The sequence below is a fragment of the Carcharhinus amblyrhynchos genome, chromosome 11, assembly GCF_965287045.1.
Source record: "Carcharhinus amblyrhynchos chromosome 11, sCarAmb.v2.hapA, whole genome shotgun sequence".
Classification (NCBI taxonomy): Eukaryota; Metazoa; Chordata; class Chondrichthyes; order Carcharhiniformes; family Carcharhinidae; genus Carcharhinus; species Carcharhinus amblyrhynchos.
The window spans coordinates 14,162,211-14,182,837 of record NC_137334.1 but is presented as its reverse complement, the minus strand read 5'-3'; the positions used below and the strand labels follow the sequence as shown (position 1 = coordinate 14,182,837).

General features: G+C 44.8%; 1 protein-coding gene across 1 annotated transcript in view; it reads left to right on the top strand.

Annotated features, from left to right (window-relative positions):
- Positions 1-20,627, top strand: part of LOC145349922 (partitioning defective 3 homolog B-like) — a 1,010,807-nt gene that overhangs the window by 519,575 nt on the left and 470,605 nt on the right. The window contains exons 13-14 of the mRNA XM_080198594.1: positions 13,767-13,872; positions 19,714-19,819. Of these exons, the coding sequence (XP_080054720.1) occupies positions 13,767-13,872; positions 19,714-19,819 (212 nt within the window). The remainder of the gene's footprint in view (positions 1-13,766; positions 13,873-19,713; positions 19,820-20,627) is intronic.

The window sequence follows — 20,627 nt, the reverse complement described above, 5'->3', positions numbered from 1 at the left end:
CATTAAATGTCTTAAAACCTAAATTTTTTTTTTTATTCAATCACTGGACATGGGCATCACTGGCTAGCCAGCATTTGTAGACCATCCCTAGTTGCCATTCTTTCAGCTGTGGACTGGAGATTTGACAATACTTTTCACTGTATACTCATACATGTGACAATAATAAATCAAATCAAAATGTATTTTTTTAAATTAATTCATGGGATGTGGGTGTTGCTGACTGAACCAGCATTTATAGCACATCCCTAGCTGCCCTTGAACTGAGTGGCTTGTTAGGCCATTTCAGAGGACAGCCGAGAGTCAACCACATTGCTGTGGCTCTGGAGTTGCATGTAGGCCAGACCGGGTAAGTACGGCAGATTTCCTTCCTTAAAGGACATTAGTGAATCAGATGGGTTTTTCCGACAATCGACAGTAGTTTCATGGTCATCAGTGGATTCTTAACTCCAGATTTTTTTTGATTGAATTCAAATTCCACCCTCTGCCGTGGTGGGATTCAAACCCGGGTCCCCAGAACATCAGCTGAGTTCCTGGATTAATAAGTTTAACGATACTGCCACTTGGACATTGTCTTCTCCCCCAAAAGGTTATCAATTTGTATGGGGATCAGAACAATTTTAATACTGCGTTGCATTGCCTTATTTTTTTTTCAACTCTAATCAGAATTCTCCTTTCTAGTTGTTAACTCCGGGGTTCTAGATCCATCAAAATCTAACCGCCAAAACTTCTTGTTGAGAATATTTTAAAGTCTGAGCCATTGCCTGTCTGCAGACACCTGTGGCAGGATTCGAACCTGGGTCCCCAGAACATTAGCCGAGTTTTTGGATTAATAGTCCAGCAGTAATGCCATCAGGTCATTGTCTCCCCCCTAAAGGTTATCGGCCTGTACGTGGATCAGGACAATTTTAATATTGTGTTGCACTGGCTAATTTTTTTTTCCTGAATCTAATTGGAATTCTCCTTTCTAGTTGATAACTCCTGGGTTCCAGATCCTTCAAATGGAAACTTGAACCCAAAATCTAACCAGCAAGACTTCTTTTTATTGGGCTTGTTGAGGATATTTTAAAGTCAGGGCCATCTGCAGGTCTGCAGACACCTGTGCCCGCGTGTTGATTGCATTTCCCCACATGGACTGAACATAAACATTACTTTTTTGTTTCAGGGCGTGCTTTTTTTTTAAATTAATCCGTAGAACTTGGCGTTGCTGGCTGGCTGGGCCAGCATTCATTGCCCATCCCTAATTGCCTGAGGGCAGTTGAGAGTCAGTCACACTGCATAGCTCTGGAGTCACATGTAGGCCAAGCCAGGTAAGGATGTCAGATTTCCTTCCCTAAACAACATGAGTGAACCAGATGGGTTTTTCCCACAATTGATAAAAGTTGCATGGCCATCAGTGAATTCTTAATTCCAGAAATTTTTTTACTAAATTCAAATTTCACCATCTGCCGTGGTGGGATTTGAAAACCTGGGTCCCCAGAACATTCGTTGAGCTTCTGGATTAATAGTCTAGTGTCTAGACTAGGTCAGCAAGGTGGTGCAGTGATTAGCATTACTGTCTCACAGCACCAGATTTTGATTCCCAGCTTGGGTCACTGTCTATGTGAAGTTTGCACATTTCACCACGTCTGCACGGGTTTCTCCAGGTGCTCCGGTTTCCTCCCACCGTCTGAAAGACATGCTGGTTCGATGCATTGACCTGAACAGGCGCAAGAGTGTGACGACTAGGGAAATTTTACAGTAACTTCATTGCAGTGTTAATGTAAGCCTTACTTGTGACTAATAAATAAACTTTAACTTTAATACCACTAGGTCATCGCCTCCTCACATGATCAATGGTAATTTAGTCAGATGGTGGTCGTGTCGGAGGGGGAACCAGGCTGCAACCTTTTTGTAGTTGCATCACAACCTCTGTCTGTAAAGCTTACACCATTAAACAATCTTTTATGGTTTTATTGGTTTAGACAGTAATGCACAGGGCAGTGACTGATCTGTTCTACAAGCCAGATACTTTAATTAGGGCGAGTACCGATTTGCCGCTATTGTATTGATTCACGTAATTTATCAAAGAATGATGAGGAATTTTAAGTGAGTGCGTTCTTGCTTGGCTCGGCACATTTTTACTCTCCCATTGGGCAGTGTTTTAATTTAGTAATAGTTTGCCTTAATGGAATAAAAGCCTTTGGAAAAGATGCTTTAACTTGTTCGGTGCTCTTATTTAGTACCCCCATTTCATTTTTTTTCTCCCTCTTAGTATAATGAGCCTTCTGTATCCGAGTAAACAGGGAATTACAAATTGGCAAAAACGAAATGGTTATTGTTCAGGATCGTTTGGAAGTATCTGAACACCACTTAAAGGAGTAATTTTTTTTTTATTTAGCACTGCTAGCATTAGAATGAAAGAAAAATAATTTACATCTGGGCTCAAGACCACCCTTAGCGCCTTACAGTTTAAAGTTTATTTATTAGTGTCACAAGTAGGCTTATATTAACACTGCAATGAAGTTACTCTGAGAATCCCCCAGTCACTACAATCCGGCGCCTGTTCAGGAACACTGAGGGAAAATTTGGCACAGCCAATGCACCAAACCAGCACGTCTTTCGGATTGTGGAGGGGGAAACTGGAGCACTCAGAGAAAACCCACCCAGATATGGGGAGAATGTGCAGACTCTGCACAGACTGACTCAGGAAGAGCTTTTTCCCTGCTTTCATCAGACTTTTGAGTGGACCTACCTCTCACTAAGTTGATCTTTCTCAACATCCTATCTATGACTGCAACACTACATTCTGCACCCTCTCCTTTCCTTCTCTATGCTTTGTCTGTATAGTGTGCAAGAAACAGTACTTTTCACTAATACATGTGACAATAATAAATCCAATCAAATTAAAGACAGTGACTCAAGCTGGGAAGCAAACCCGGGTCCCTGGTACTGTGTGGCAGTGCTGCCCCAATAAATGATGTCCTGCTGCAATGTACTTCTGAAGGTGATGTGTTACAACTGAGGCATTAACCTGCACCACCACCACCACGACCGCTGCCGCCCCCCCCCGCCCCGCCTCTCAGCAAAAAACCCATGGCAGTATTCACACAGGAGCAAGAGAATTCTTCCCAATATTTATGACCAGTGTTCACCAATGAACAAACATCCCAAAGAAAAGCAGATTATCTGATTGCTATGTGAGAGCCTGCTGTTTGTAAGTTGGCTACTGCATCTCCTACACGATGCTCCAAGTGTACGTCATTGGCTATATAGTGCTTTGGGACATTCTGTAGTTGTGAATGTGTGATATCAATGCAAGTTCCTTGTTTTCTCTGCATGCTAACCTCCAATTCTCTACGCCCTTCTTGCTCACCACTACTGTACTCATTTACTGGCATTAGCTCTTCATCCTCCTCATGAACCCACCTGGTTCACTAATGTCCTTCAGGGAAGGAAATCTGCCATCCTGACCCAGTCTAGCCTACATGTGACTCCAGAGCCACAGCAATGTGGTTGACTCTCAAGTACTCTCCAAGAGCAACTATGGATGGACAATAAATGCTGGCCAGTCAGTGACACCCATGTCCCACGAATGAATAAAAAAAGTTAAATGTAAATCCTAGTCCTCATTTTTAAATCCCTTCTTTATTTCTCCTCCTTCTGAAAGCTCTTTACTGGCAAAGATGGGTAGGTTTGGTTCAGGTGAGAAGCTAAAAATCCAAGACCGGAAACCATCTAACCTCAGGTTTCGATGGAGCTGGAGCGAGGGACGGGTGACCAATCCGCTGACAGCAAGTAGGTTGGTTACTTAAATATTTCAGTGAGGCTGCATGCCTTCAGTTTGATAGTGCCTCGATTTTTCACCACATTTGGCCAGGAAGCTCATGCTTTGGGAAACACAACAGGCCAAAGGAGAGTCGATCGACATCCATAAGGTAAGTGCCTTTACTGCGATTCTTTGGGCTTGGGGGAGCAGGAGTGTTTTCTCCAGGTCCAACAGGCTTAGCAGTAGACTCTACCACATGCACCCATCATCACAGCTCATTGGCTGTCCAATGAATTTGGGATGGCCTCGGCCTAGTGGTATTTTCTCTAGACTATTAATCCAGAAACTCAGCTAATGTTCCGGGACACGGGTTCAAATCCCACCACGGCAGATGATGGAATTTGAACTCAATAAAAAATAGCTGGAATTAAGAATCTACTGATGACCACGAAGCCATTGTTAGAGAAAGCCATCTGATTCGCTTATGTCCTTTGGGGATGGAAATTTGCTGTCCTTACCTGGTCTGGCCTACATGTGACTCCAGAGCCACAACAGTGTAGTTGACTCTCAGCTGCCTTCTGAAATGGCTCAGCAAGCTGCTCAGTGCAAGGGCAGTTAGGGATGGGCAATAAATGCTCGTCAGCCAGCAATGAACATGTCCCTTGAATGAATAAAAATCTTCTCACCCCCAGTGTCACCTGCCCTTGCCAGCTGTGACCTAACCTGGTTCAGTTACTGCACCACCGATCAGACACTCAGCCTGACGTGGCTGATACCTGGAAAATTGGAAAATCCCACTGAGTTCAGTGGACCCTTCTGTGATTCGTCCCTTCGAGTCAGTGCGGGAACTTTTGGGAAATCTGTCCCTCCAAATCCTCTGATCTCAAGACAGCAGCAGCCCCCCCACCTACTCATCCCCTTCCCCATATCTACCTTCATCTCTTTGGCCACACTGATGGTCATTGTTCTTGATCTCCATCTTTCTCAGCAAAGAATTCCTCTGACAGCTTTCTGTGAAACATCATGGGGGCATTTGTTTTCAGGGTGAAGGCACTCCATGAAAGCAAAGTAGTTGTTTAACGATTACTTTCATTTGCACGCGCAGAACAGCAGACTCAATTTAAAAAAAAACTAATATATAACCTCCTGGTGCGCATTTCATTTCTTGCCTCAGCCTACTTCCAGAGCAATTTACCTGTAACAGAATGAAGCATTTCAAACCGTCTGCACATCATAACTAAAACCAGCAAGATGTGGAAAAGTTCTTTGAATAGTAATATATAAAAAAAAATCATTGCCCAAGGGAGCATTGGCTAACTATGATATTTACATAGTTTCCAAGTTGGCAAAAGCAATTCTTCTATTACGTCCATTGCAGCAACAATGACCTGCATTTACGCAGCACCTTCATCATGGTAAAATGACCCCACCAGCGGCTTCACAGGGGATCATTCAAATAGAGATTTGATGTGGATTATGTGGGGATATATTGGGACAAGGGTCCAAAGATCATGAAAAAATAACTACAAAGAATTGTGAACATAACCCAGTCCATCACGCATATCAGCCTCCCATCCTTTGACACTGTCTGTGCTTCCCGCTGCCTCGGAAAAACAGCCAGGGTAATCAAGGAAGCCATGCACCCTCGACAGACTCTCTTCCATAAAAGCAAATTACTGCAGATGCTGGAATCTGAAACCAAAAGAAGAAGTGCTAGAAAATCTCAGCAGGTCTGGCAATATCTGTAATGAGAGAAAAGAGCTGATGTCTTGAGTCCAGATGACACTTTGTCAAAGCTTTGACAAAATATCATGTGGACTCGAAAGTCAGCTCATACTCTCTTCCACCTTCTTCTGTTGGGAAAAAGATACAAAAGTCTGAGATCACATACCAACTGACTCAAAACAGCTCCTTTGAGAATTTTTAGTGGACCTACTATATATTAAGCTGATGTTTCTCCACACCCTAGCTATGGCTGTAACACTATTTTTTGCCTCTCTCATTTCCTTCTCTATGAACAGTGTATTTTGTCAGTATAGCATGCAAGAAACAACACTTTTCACTGTATGCCAATACATGCGACAATAATAAATCAAATCAAATCGAAAGATTTTGAAGAGACTGATTTTAAGGAGCATCAAGGAAGGGAGTTTTGGGGAGGGAGCATAGGGTATAGGCAACCAAGAGAGCAGCATGATGTTAAACCCCTTGACTTTTTGGCTAAGATCAGGTGTCAGACCAAGCCCAAGATGGGAGGCAATGCCTTATCTTGTCAGCTTGCATCTTTTATGGGCACCTTGAATTGGGTTCAATTGGATTTTGCATTTGGTTTTTGGAGCAAGCAAGGAATGGATTTGGGTTTGCCTGGTCCATTCAGAGCATTGGCTTTATAAGTTTAAGGATGGAGTAAAAAAAAGTTTGAAAAAACACACCATGTTAAGCCTGTCAATGATGCTGGTGCTTCTTCAAGGCTTGAAACCACAAACTCTTTCCTCGTGAAAACGTGAAGCTTGGAGTGCCATCATTTTATTTTCGTAGGATTTTTTTTTCCCTCTCATTTCCCCCTTATGATTTCTATTGTTATGACATCTGCCTGCTCCTGTCAGCTCTGTACAGCAAAATCCCTTTTGCCGTTCTGGTGATTAAACAACCGATACCTTTTCACTGCTGGATTTCTTCTGCAGTTTTGGAAAAAAAAGTGTCCTTGATTTCTCTATCAAGCAAAAAAAAGTTGTCACGTTTAAACCCTGGAATGTAATGAAGTGGAGGTGAAAGAATGCAATGCACCATTGAACTGGATTCTTCAGAATGAAATGAAAAATGGGATGCTCTTTTTCATTTCTTGCTCATATCTGCTAATGTAGTCACCAAATGAGGTAATAAGCAATGTCTGATGGATTCCCTGGAATTACCTATCATCGCAAAGTGCAGTAAGTCTTCATGACATCCAACCTTCAGCTTCTTTTCCATTGCTGTCGTTTCAATTCCTGTAGATTTAACAAATCCGTTTTTGCGAGATGCGAGCTGGATTCAGCATTGCAAGTGCTAGGCATCGGTCCTCTTGCAAATCAATTAAAATAGTGTTCGGGTAAAAATGGCTTTGGTTTTCAAGGGAGCCATAATTGTTGCCAAATATTAAGTTGATCTTTCTCTGCACCCTAGCTGTGACAGTAACACTATATTCTGCACCCTCTCCTTTCCTTCTCTACGAACGGCATGCTTTGTCTGTATAGCATGCAAAAAATAATACTTTTCACTGTAACATGTGACAATAATTAATTAAATCAAAATCGAAAAAGCAAAATTTGATATCGTCGATGAATTGACTTTTTATGGTGCTGAGAACTCTGCGCAGCCTCAAGACTCTCTCCTCCATCGCCTTTGCTGCCCTCCCCAGTATCATAGAATCTCTACAGTGAAGCAGGAGGCTATTCAGCCCATCGAGCCTGTACTGACAGCAATCTCACTCAGGCCCTATCTCCGTAACCCCATGCATTTACCCTGTTAATTCCTCTGACACTAAGGGGCAATTTAACGTGGCCAATCCTAACCTGCACATCTTTGGACTGTGGGAAGAAACTAGAGCTATCGGAGGAAAGCCACACAGACACGGGGAGGACATGCAAACTTCACGCAGACAGTGACCAGGCCGGAGTTAAACCGGGTCCCTGGCACTGTGAGGCAGCAACGCTAACTACTGTACCACCGTGCTGCCTGTGAGTGATTAGCTGAAGAGCGTTGCTTGTTAATCCTGCTGTGAAAGCCTAACAGCCCCTGACTCTTGTGTGGATGTGGTGGCATGCCGCGGATCATAGGCAGCTTCTGAGGAGGTTGGGCGAGGTTGTGAAAGGTGAGTCCCACCTTCTGAAGAGATCTGGTGGAATAGATGGTGAAAACAGTAGGTAAAGTCATGGAGTGGTGGGCAGAATCGTACAACGCCGTCATTCATAAACCTGACACGATAAAAATTACATTTGACCCCTTCAGACACCAGAATCCAGTAGCTCTAATTATGAAATTGCCAATTGCAATACCCAAAAACACCTGCTATAGGTTTTAAGTTTCATCAAATAAAAATTTAATGTGACCTATTCAAACCTCATGAGGAATGAAAAACATGACCTACATTTTCATAGTGCCCTTCATGACTTCAGGTCAAATTACAACCTTTGCAGTTGATGAATTACTTTTGAAGGGCAGTCAGTATTGTAATGTAGGTAAAACAGCAGCTAGGTACCACACCACAAACAGCAACAGGCAGATAAGCAAATAATCCATGCTAAGAATTGGTTGAGAGATAAATATTGGCCGAGTTACTAGGGGAAACTCTTGGTCTTCTTTGAAAGGCCTGAAAGATAGCTTGCCTGACAGTGTAGCATTCCCCCAGTACTTCATTGGGATGTCAATCTCATTTGTCGTGTTTGGGTCTCTAGGCTGGAACTTGCAGTCATAACCTCTGACTTTGAGGTAAATGTACTAAAAACAGCCACAGCTAAGAACTTAGCAGCAGGCTTGATTACAAAAAATAAATTGTTCGTGGGGTGTAAGCAACAACAGCAGAGTGAGCATTTATTGCCCATCCCTCATTACCCTCAGGAAAGTGGTGTTGAGCCATCTTCATGAACTGTGGAAATCCACGTGGAGTATGTGCAGCCTCAGTGCTTTTCTCTTCGCAGTTTGCTATACCATTTCAGTGGGCTGCTTGGAGTCATCTACATGTAGACCTGAGGTAAGCCAGGAAATGATGCTAGCATTTTATTCTAGATCTATCGGTCCGCAATTTCCAAGCTGACCCAGGTCAGATTGAGGGGCCACCCCATCTTGAAACTTCACAAGTAAGGATTTGCTTGCAGTTACCTAAAAGTGTAGTTTTCCTCTGTGTAATTGCCCTGCATTGGGAACTATCTAAAAATACGATTTAAATCACAAACTTCGGGTGATTCTGACATGGTTACACTAATAGTTACTCAGTTAATGATTGAGTAATTAAAAGCTCTTCTAACTTCTGGTTTTACTATTTCAAGCACTTAGGCCAGCGCCCCATGACACTCCCAATACCCCATCACCTCCCTCCCTATGCCTGTGATTATCTCCACACACTTCGCGCGCGCACACACACACACACACACACACACACACACACACACACACACACACACACACACACACACACACACACACACACCACCGTCCGACTAACCATTCTCCCAAGGCCAGGAGTGTATTCTTCACCTCCAATGACCCTGTCCCCCATGGAATTCCGCCACCAGCTCGCACTGCTGACCCCACCTATCTCTGACTTTTTAAATTAATTTGTAGGACTTGGGTGTTGCAGGCTGCACAGCATATATTGCCCATCCCTAGTTGCCCCTGTACAGAGGGCAGCTGAGAGTCAGTTACAATGCTGTGGCTCTGGAGTCACATGTAGGTCAGATAGGTAAGGACAGCAAGCAGATTTCCTTCCCTAAAGGACATTAGTGAGCTAGATGGGTTTTTCCAACAATCAACAAAGAATAAAGAAAATTACAGCACAGGAACAGGCCCTTCAAGTCTGCACTGACCGTGCTGCCCGTTTGAACTAAAAGCCCCATGGTCCTAGATTTCATTGTCATCAGTAGATTCTTAAATCCAGATATTTTTCATTGGATTCAAATTCCACCATCTGCCACGGTGGGATTTGAACCCGGGTTCCCAGAACATTAGCTGAGTTTCTGGGTTAATGGTCAAGCGATAATTCCACTAGGTCATCATCTCCCCAACATTACCCAGCCTAACTTGAACCCCTCAAACTGATCTAACCCGACTCCCCCTAATTTATCTGTCCCAACCCAGCCCAAACCCACAGGTTGCCCCCCTCCCCCTCCACCCCACCAATCCTATTCACTCACCTCGGATGCGTCTTTTCCCTGGCCTGTCAACTTCAATAGATCTTTATACTTACCTAATGCTGTAATAAAAAGAGGGGACATGTGCTTATGCAGTGCAGTGGAGCTGGACTTTGATGTTGGGCTTCGAAGACAGTTCCGTTGTCTCTCTTGCCCAGCCAGAGTCAGAAGGTCAGGTGTGACAAGAATGGAAGAAAAACCTCATAAGTAGTTGGGCATGGCATGGAACTCTGATGCTGATAGCCACTCTGAGGAGGTTATGGCTCACCAGTTAAGTTGACGTTCCCCCGATGTTGTGGTGGGATTTGAACTCGTGCTGCTGGAAACTCCCAAAAACATTGATGTTTTTCGGGTTCTGCTAGCAAGGACGATTTCATATAACTCAGGAGTTATAGGGGTGTTGTGTGGGTGGTCTTTCCCCAGTGACACAAGTTTAATACAATTGGTAAATGAAACAAAAATGTAATGACATTTTACTTAAGGCAGTGAATTTTCCAGTTCTAGAACGTTCTTTCTAGCAGGGTGGCGGAAGCAGGTTTCATCATGACATTCGGAAAGGGATTAGACCAGCACGATGGCACAGTGGTTAGCACTGCTACCTCACAGCAGTAGTGACCCGGGTTTGATTCCAGCCTCCAGTGACTGTGTAGAGTTTGCATGTTCTCCCTGTGTCTGCGTGGGTTTCCTCTGGGTGCTCCGGTTTCCTCCAACAGTCCAAATATTTAAGTTTAAAGTTTTAAACTTTATTTATTAGTGTCACAAGTAGGCCTACATCAACACTACTGTGAAAATCCCTAGGTGCCACACTCTGCCGCCTATTCGGGTGCACTGAGAGGGAATTTAGCTTGGCCGAAGTACCTAACCAGCATGTCTTTAGGACTGTGGGAGGAAACCGGAGCACCTGGAGGAAACGCATGCAGAAACGGGGAGGATGTGCAAACTCCACACAGACAGTGAGCCAAGCCAAGAATCGAACCACGGTTCCTGGAGCTGTGAGACACCCATGCTAATCAATCTGCCTCCATGCTTATGTGGATTGGCTATGCTAAATTACCCCTTAGTGTCAGGGGGATTGACAGGGTGAATATGTGGAGTTACAGGGAGAGGACGTGGGTGGGATTGTTGTGTGATTCTATTCCATGATTCTGTGACATACCAGAAGGGGAAAACTTGTGTGGAACTATGGGGAAAGAGCTGGGGAGTGAGACTAGTGGGATAGTTCATTACAGAGTCACTACACACATAATGGGCCAAATGGCCTCCTTCTGTGTGGGTTGATTGTATGAAATGAATGTTTGTGGTATGTCTTCTATTAATGCTGCAAGAATCCAGAATCAAGGCAACAAATGTACTAATTTTTGTTACTTGAATGATAGGATGTGTAGGGATTTTGCAAAGATGTTGGTGGGGCACCACAGGCACTACTTAGACATTCATTTAGTAGACTGCTCCCTCTGTATGGTGTTGAAAAGATGCTATCTGGGAAAGTGCTACCGAAACATACAGATCAGAGAAGGTCCCAGTTCAGTTCCCAGTCATGCTGAGATAGCTGATCTCAGCCGTGATATCATGCTTTCATGATGCTGTTGGGCTCTGGCCAAAGTGTTAGTCATAGTGTCTAAGTTAGTGTGTTAAGATGATGGATCTCCTGACTTCCCATGATCGTGCGACTGTGTCATAGAACCTCTACAGCACAGAAAGAGGCCATTCGGCCCATTGAGCTGCACCGACAACAATCCCAACCAAGCCCTATCCCCGTAACCCCACACATTTTACCCTGCTAATTCCCCTGACGTTAAAGGTCAATTTAGCATGGCCAATCAAACATAACTTGCACGTCTTTTGGATTATGGGAGGAAACCGGAGCACCCGGACGAAATCCACACACAGATGAGGAGAGCGTGCAGACACCGCACAGACAGCGACCTGAAGGAATCAAACCTGGGTCCCTGACACTGTGAGGCAGCAGTGCTAACCACTGTGCCACCATGCCACCATCATAATGCCTGATCATGAGCTATGGCCACCACGAGGGAGTGAGCAAAGATGGCAGGGTTAACGGGAGAAGGAGCGGAAATTCGCAAATAGTAACATGGCAAAATGCTGTATAAAAAAGAATTCCAGAAAAACCATTTTTGCAGAAAAATTCCCAGTGAGACAGAGAATGAAATCGTGGAAATCCTCTAAACTTTCGATAAGATCGAACGTTGGGCCAGATGTTTTCTCTTCGGTTAAAGAGAATCCCCTTCTTTTATTAAACAGGAGGACAAAGATGGAGGATGATTGCCAGTGGAATGAGAGGGGAGATGAGGAGTTTATTTTTTTAAATAGAGGATATGCCATGAGTTGTCGTGGGGTGGAAGCACAACTTGAATGGCTGGTGAAGAGCAAACTCAACAATATCTTTCAATAGACAGTTGAATAACACTCAGAGGAAACACTTAAGGTACTGCAGTGATAGACCGGTAGAGTGGGATTAATTGGCAGCTCTTTCACATGCTCAGCGGGCTGAATGGTCCTCTGTGCTGGGATTCTCTTTTGGCTCGCCTTTCTGACTCTGTGCTTTTGTTCCAGGCGTTCCAGGAGTAACACCCGTGAATAATCACTGGGTGCAGATGGTAATGTCTTTAACCAAATGTCTGTGGGTTTGACTGAAGTTCATCTGTGTAACTGAGATTTATATTTACTAACCAATGAGGCAACGGGATAAAAAAAATTTGAAGTCATTGGATAGTGGGGACAAACGTAACTTATTTACTTTGAAACTCACATGAAGACGTCATGATGGACTGTAATTGGTCATGCTGTACTTAATGCTTAGTTTTGGAAAAGAAAATAGCTCCTTGCTCTAATTTAACTAACAATTAGCCTTCTCTAATCAAAGACCATTGCACATGTCAGCTACTTTGATTAAGCATATCAGTCACTTGTCTATGCTCTTCTGGATAAGTACCTTGAATGGTAAATGCTTGCTCTGGGTAGATCACGGGCACATATGTGTTTATTTCCTGCTCCCAATGATCTGTCAGTTTTGTGCACTCGCCTTTCTGTAGGAATTTCACGTGGAGGCTGATCAACAAACCAGCTGTGTTTTGATAATGTTAGTCAGGATCATTCTCCTGGGGTGTGGTTGTTTCATAGGTCTGTTTGACTTGCCTTGTGACCGTTAATAACCCACTTTCTGTCTTCTGAATTCTGTTGGTTTTCACTCTTACCTCTCCTGCCCTCTCTTTTTTCTCTCTCACTCCCTCCATCCCTCCCTCTCTTCTTTGCCCCCTCTTCCTGGGTGGCAGGGTGGCACAGTGGTTAGGATTGCTGCCTCATAGCGCCAGGGACCCAGGTTCAATTCCGGCCTCAGGTGACTGTCTGTGTGGAGTCTGCACATTCTCCCCGTGTCTGTGTGGGTTTCCTCTGGGTGCTCAGGTTTCCTCCCACTCTCCAGAGACGTGTGGATTAGGTAGGTTGGCCATGTTAAATTGCCCCTTGGTGTCTGCAGGAGTAACGGCGTAGATACGTGGGGTTACGGGGATAGGGCCCAGGCGGGATTGTTGTCAGTGCAGGCTTCTTGGCTCCTTCTGCTATGATTCTATGATTCCTTCCTCCCTCTCTTTCACTCCTACTTTCTTCCCCTCTCGCTGCATCCCATTCCTCTCTCCCGGCCCCACCCTGTCCCATTTTCTTCCTCTCCCACTTGCTCGCTATCCTCTCTCCCCATCCCTTCCTGTCTTCCTCCCTCATGTTATATCACCAGAGCGGCAGTGGGTATCAGGAGAAGACCCCACTCAACAATCAATTGAAAAATGTTCCAAAGAGATTTTTTTCAACTGTTCAACTCATGTTGCTATGGAAACGTGAGTGCAATCCACTCACTGGTTCAAGTAAACTTGATGTGGGTCAGCATTTTTGCAAAGAGGGTGGGATGGGGTGTTGGGGGGGGGGGGGGGGGGGAGCGGTTCTCTCCTGGCTTTGGAAAAATGATGACTCATGTTCCACATGCTGTGGCAATTTAGTGGTTCCAAAACTTTAGCACTGTAACTATTGGGTATCACATGGAATTAACCCAAAGTCAGCATTGTTAAACAAATGAGCTCCATGCAAGTTGATTAATGCCGGACAAATGTGTTTTGTGTTCTTAGGATCATCTGGAGGTCGGTGGGGTGCAGATGCACAACACTCGCAGCAGTAATGGTACCAGCCAGTGGCACACCCCGTCATCCGGTTTCCGAGAGAGGTTGACAATAGGTAAGCTCCTGGCACAGTGGTAACAAATTCATTGTCCCCAACACGATTAGATTACAAAGGGAGGGTACAGAGACGAGGGCCAGGACACCTCCTTGGAGGTGAAGGCAGCTCGCCATTGGCTGCTGGCAGCATTTTCCAGTCCCGCCGAAATCTATGGCATTTTGTATGGCTTGCCTACCCCGCCGTCAGGGAAACTTGGGGGTGAGGGGGAGACAGGTGTTGGGGTGGGTCACCTTCGGTATGAGCACCAGCGGACAAAGCCAGAAAATCCAGCCCCTTTCCCCTGATACCCCCGAGTTGGTGGGTGGAAGGTTATAAAGGCGCCCTTTAAAAAGTTCTCCATGGAACCAACTTTGCCACTATCTTTCTCCAAATGACAACGTGAAACCTGCCCTCCTGCATTTTATTGACAAAGTGTCATGGAATCTGGAGAGAAAACCTGCCAGTTTCTCTGGAGAGGAACACGCTGGTTTCTCAGTCACTTTGGCCAGAATCTCACCACCGGTGGGATTTTCCCATCCCGCCGCTGTGAATGAAGACTTGGCTGCCCGCTAAATCCTCTGACCTTGCTGCTGCGGGAGCATGGCGCAAACAGGCGCTAAGATCGTGCCCTTTGCCATTTTTTGGTGAGATTCCACCGGCTATTTTTTTTTGATAATGGGCGTAAGCTTAAATCAGGACTAGGTTGTTTCGGCGTGACTGCAGGAGGCGTTCCTTCGCCAAAGGGGGAGTGGAATCATAGAATCCCGACAGTGCAGAAAGAGGCCATTTGGCCCATTGAGTCTGCACCGAACACAATCCTGCCCTATCCCCATAACCCCACAAATTTACCCAGCTATTTCCTCTGACATTAAGGGGCAATTTAGCATGGCCAATCAACCTATCCCGCACATCTTTAGACCTGGAGGAAACCCACGCAGACATGGGGAGAACATGCAAATTCCACACAAACTCTACCCGAGGCTGGAATTGAACCCGCATCCCTGGCGTTGTGAGGCAGCAGTGCTAACCATTGAGACACTGTGCCGCCCCTGTAATACTCTCACTATCTCAAAAGGCTGTGGAAGCTCGGAGGTTAATTGAAAATTTCTGAATTGGGATTGATAGATTTTCATTAGATTAAGGGTGATTTAGGATGATAAGATCAAGGCAGGTGGATAAAGTGAAGGCACACATCAGCCATGAACTCCCATGCAGCAAGTTTACAATGTGTTTGTTGAAGTTTTACGTTTATTTATTAGTGTTACAAGCAGGCTTACATTAACACTGCAATTAAGTTACTGTGAAAATCCCCTTGTCTCCACATTCCGGCGCCTGTTTATTTATTTGTCTAATTAATTGATACCTGAATTATTTGCAATGTTTTATAAAGAGGAAGATTTTTAGGTACCGAAAGCTTACAAATTGCAGGCTGTTAGTTTACAAGTGGTCCCATTCATAGAATCATAGAGTCATAGAAACGCTGCAGTGCAGAAGGAGGCCACTCTGCCCATCGAGTCTGTACCGACAACAATCCCACCCAGGCCCTATCCCCATAACCCTACAATTTACCCTGCTAATCCTTCAAAACTACAAACCGCGGAACACTAAGGGTCAATTTAACATGGCCAATACACCTAACCCACACATCTTTGGACTGTGGGAGGAAATGGGAGCACCCGGAGGAAACCCACAGGACATGGGGAGAACGTGTAAACTTCGCACAGTCAGTTACCCAATCCGGGAATCGAGCTCAGGTCTTTGGAGTTGTGAGGCAGTGGTGCTAACCGCTGTGCTACTGTGCTGCCCCATTCATTGCCGATTCTTTTAGTTCAGCAAGGCTATCATTCCTGAACTGCCAGCCAAACAGAAATTATACACTGGGGAAAAGAGCCAGTCAAGGATAAAAGTCCATTGACTTTCGGCAGATCTGGCAGTGGTGGGCAAGGCTTCTGAATCCCACCTATCTTTCTGGATTTTGGAGGTAGGCAGGGACCTTACCTGTGAACAGAATACATGAGATAGATTCGAGGGTAAGGTAGATGTGGAGAGGAGCATGCTTGATGGCCCACAGGGCTGTACCTTCCTCCATGCTTTGCTGTTCCTATCTGAAGACTGTGTTACCATTAGGAGATACTTGAAAGAGGAAGCCTCGCTCCCGTAAAATCACAAGGAATAGGCCATGCAGCTCCCTTCAGCATGTTTCACCATTCAATAAGATCATGGCCGATCTTTGATCTCAGTTCCATTTCCTTGACCCTTGACTTCCTTGTATCCTGAAATCTTTTGAGACCAAACTCGGATATGATCCATGACCTGAACATCCAGCAAAAGGCCAAAGATTCACAACCCTCTGCAGCCATCATTTTTTGAACCCTAGGATTAAATCCAAGGGATTTGGTGGTTTTTAGACTCCCTAATTTGTTCTCTGATTTAACCTCTTTAGTTGTCCACAGATGCAGTTTTTTCATGGAGTTTTTGCTGGTCAACAGAATGTATACTCATTGAAAATTTTGAAATATTTAAGTAAATGTTCATTAAAGTTCATATTGTTAAGTTGGTTTAAGACAAAATCAGAATAATCTCCCTAGGTATTAACCTCTTTTTCTCTCAACCACACCACCCAATCAACTTCATCCAGTCCATCATCCAGTTTGAAAACGCAACTGAATTGAATTATGAATATTAGAAAACTGAGAAATTCCCAGTTGATTCCCAGTTGATTTTCTTTTTTTTTAAAATTGCTGCATTCTTTGCAATCCTCATCATTGCTGGTCTTTAACCTTGCAGTAACGCTCTTATTACTCTCAGCCAAGCACACTCCTTGGCACAAGTGGCCTGCTGTCTGCTTCAAGTACTCAGCAATAGCAAGCAGGAAAGTACAGAATGAGCCTACATTCATACAGCACTGGTTTGCATTCCCTGAATGTATCAAAGCACTTTGCCATCACTAAGCTACTTCTATTAAGCACATTCATGTATTGTGGGCAAACCTCACATAGAGAACTCCAAAAAGACACACGCCCTGACAAGGCATGAAAATGCATCCATCACCATCATCATTTGTCACACCATAACTGCTTCCAAGACAGTTATCTCAGATAGTACAAGGTATTGGTGGGTTATTGTATCAAGCCGTGGGTCTTCACTGTCAAAGAACAAAGAACAACCCAGCACAGGAAACAGGCCCTTCGGCCCAACGAGCCCGCGCCGCCGCATCCTCCTACACCTACCTTGCCCTCCGTGTATGCGAGTGGACCCCCTAACTTAGCCAGATTCAGGGGAGAATAGTGTCAATTTGGTATACCAATCAGCCTAAGAGCACATCTTTGGGGTGTGGGAGGAAACCGGAGCGCCCGGAGGAAACCCACGCAACCACAGGAAGAATGCGCAAACTCCCACAGACACAGGCCCAAATCCATGTATCTGCACAGCTAGCAGTGCTAGTCACTGAGCTGTTGCGGCGCCTGTTAACCAGTCCAGGATCAAACACACACACTGACGCGAAGTACTAGGCCACTCCCGGAACCTCCAAGAGCAGCCCACGCACGACCCACCGTGTGCACGCCCCTTGTTTGACAACAAGGTGGACCTCCACCTGCGGAATAAAAAGACAAAAACGTTAACATGTAAGTCTGCATTTCCGGTGTCGTCCTGCGGCTCTGACCCTATTTAATACCCCCTACTATAACCCTCCATCCTCGTTTCGCTCATGTGTCTATCTAAGTAAACCTTAAACAAGTCCAACGTGCCTGCCTCCACCATCCTACTTGGTAGCGCGTTCCATACCCCCACGACCCTCTGCGTGAAGAACCTTCCTCTCATATCCAAATTATACTTCTCCCCCCTCACCCTTAGATCATGACCTCTCGTAATTGTACCCAATCTAGGGAGCAGCTTATCACTATTGACTCTATCTATTCCCTTCAGTATCTTATATACCTCTATCATGTCTCCCCTTAATCTCCGTCTTTCCAAGGAGAAAAGTCCCAGTTTCTCCAACCTTTCCTCATAACTCAGTCCTTCCATGCCAGACAACATCCTGGTAAACCTCCTCTGCACCCTCTCCAGAGTCTCTACGTCCTTCCGGTAGTAAGGTGACCAGAACTGGACGCAGTACTCCAAATGCGGTCTAACCAACATTCTATACAACTGAAGCATTAGACGGCAGCTCCTATACTCTACACCCCTTCCTATAAAGGCTAGCATTCCATAAGCTTTCCTCACAACCTTCTCTACTTGTGTCGCAACCTTCATAGACTTGTGAACCTGCACTCCCAGGTCCCTCTGTATTTCTATACTCCTAATCGGTCTACCTTTTATCACATAGCTCCTCTCTGCATTATTCCTTCCAAAATGCATCACCTCGCATTTGTCAGGATTAAATTCCATCTGCCACCTATCTGCCCAATGTACCAACCTATCTATATCCTGCTGTATCACCTGACATTCCACCTCAGTATCCGCCAATCCTGCCATCTTGGTGTCATCCGCAAACTTGCTGATCACACCACGTACGCTCTCTTCCAAGTCGTTTATGTATACTACAAAGAGGAGAGGTCCCAGTACTGAGCCCTGCGGCACACTACTGGCCACTGGCCTCTCCACATTCACATTTGTTCCATCTCACAGCTTCCATTGGCTAATATTGTCACAATCTCTTCCATCCCCTGCGCTTTGCTCCATTTAGAGTACATTAGTATTTTCATAAATGCCCTGAAAACAGTTCTTTTCAAGGGATTGAGTATTATGTGCAGTTTTGGTGTCCTTATCTGAGGAAGATGCCCTTGCTGTACAGCAAAGGTTTACCAACCTTGTTCCTGGGATGGCTGGTCTGTCATTTGAGGAGAGACTAAATCGGTTAGGATTATGTTCACTGGAGATTAAAAGAGTGACAAGGGATCTCATAGAAACTTATAAAATTCTAACAGAATTAGACAAGGTTGATTCAGAAAGAATGTTCCCGATAGTTGGGGGAACCCAGAACTAGGGGTCATAGTCTGAGGATAGGTCCTTTTAGGACAGAGGTGAGGAAAAGTTTCTTCATCCTGAGAGTGGTGAATGTGTGGAATTCACTAAGTAAGAAGTCTCACAACACCAGGTTAAAGTCCAACAGGCTTATTTGGTAGCAAAAGCTACTAGCTTTGGAAGCGCTGCTGCTGCTTCATCAGGTGAGTGGGATTTCAGTTCACAAACAGGGCATATAAAGACACAAGCTCAACTTAAAAAATAATGGTTGGAATGCGAGTCTCTACTTGATGAAAAAAGCAGCGCTTCGAAATCTAGTGCCTTTTGCTACCAAAAAAACCTGTTGGCTTTAACCTGGTGTTGTGAGACTTCTTACTGTATTTAGCCCAGTCCAACGCCAGCATCTCCACATCATGGAATTCACTATCACGGTGTGTAGTTGAGGCCAAAGCGTGTGATTTCAAGATTTCTTGAGGCTAAAGGGATCAAGGGATAAGTGGGGGAAGGGGGGAATCAGGATATTGAATTTGATGATCAGTCATGATCAAAATGAATGGCAGAGCAGGATCAAGGGCAGAATGGCCTACTCCTGCTTCTAGTTCTGTGTTTCCCTAAGAACATGGGTGTTTTATAACTCTGTAGCAATCCACAATGGTTTATGGGTTAAGCCACTTTCAGAGGCCCTTTCCTCACCTCCTGGCAATGTGTCCATGCAATATGTGACAGAATTATCACGTCTGTTATTTTACATCTACTTTTTTTTTCCGCTGAAGGGTAACCCACTCCAGTCTCGTTCACCCACTTCAGCTGTGTGGAGCCTAATGAGCAAAATTGTTTCTGGATTTTCAAGTTTCCAGAGTACTGTTTTACAATCTTATTTGTTTATGTTTTCAGCAAATGATGACGGAGAGCGTGAAATTCCACCCCCGGTGCCTCCACATCCTGAAGAAGAGGAGGCTGTGGGAGTGTACAAAATGTGGTCCTTTCATGAAGATAAGAGGTTTGTAACCAGAAGTTAGCCCTGGTCATTAACTTGGTGCAGTGCATAACTGTAGCTTGCTAGACATAGTAATTCAACTTTGATTGACGTTAATTTAGTTTGTCAAGCTGCTAGGAGAAAACAAAGCAAGCCTGCCTTTATGTAGCACCCTTCATGACCTCAAGCTGTCCCCAAATCCTTTTTTTTCCTTTTTGAATTTTTATTCCACCCAAAAAACCAAATTCAAATTGATTTTTTAAAATTCATTTGTGGATCCTATTTCTTATGTTCTTATGAATGTGGACATTGCTGGTTGGCCAGCATTTATTGCCCATCCCTAGTTGCCTGAGGACAGTTAAAAGTCAACCACACTCTGTAACTCTGGAGGCCAGACCAGGTGCAGACGGCAGATTTCCTTCCCTAAAGGACATGAGTGAACCAATTCATGGTCCCCATGAGAGGAACAAATGAGATCCAAGCTGAGAAGATGAGGCATTTTACCCCATCCTGGGCTCGATCTGATGCTTCAGCTTTGCCCAAAGGCTGAGAAGTCTTTGAAAAACTTCATCAGGTGTTGCCTCGATTGAACCTCATCAGATACCCTGATCATTGATTGACTCTACCCCAGCCTGGGAGATCAACTTATCTGGCCATTGACAGGTCACCCTGCCAGGTAAGTCCTGGTGAACCACCTGCATGATCATAGTTTCATCCCTGTCGGGTAAACCCATGCATGTATTTCCGATATGTAGTCACTGTTGTACTGGAGAAACTGTGTACGGTGGCACAGTAGTTGGCACTGCCAACTTACAGCACCAGGAACCGGGGT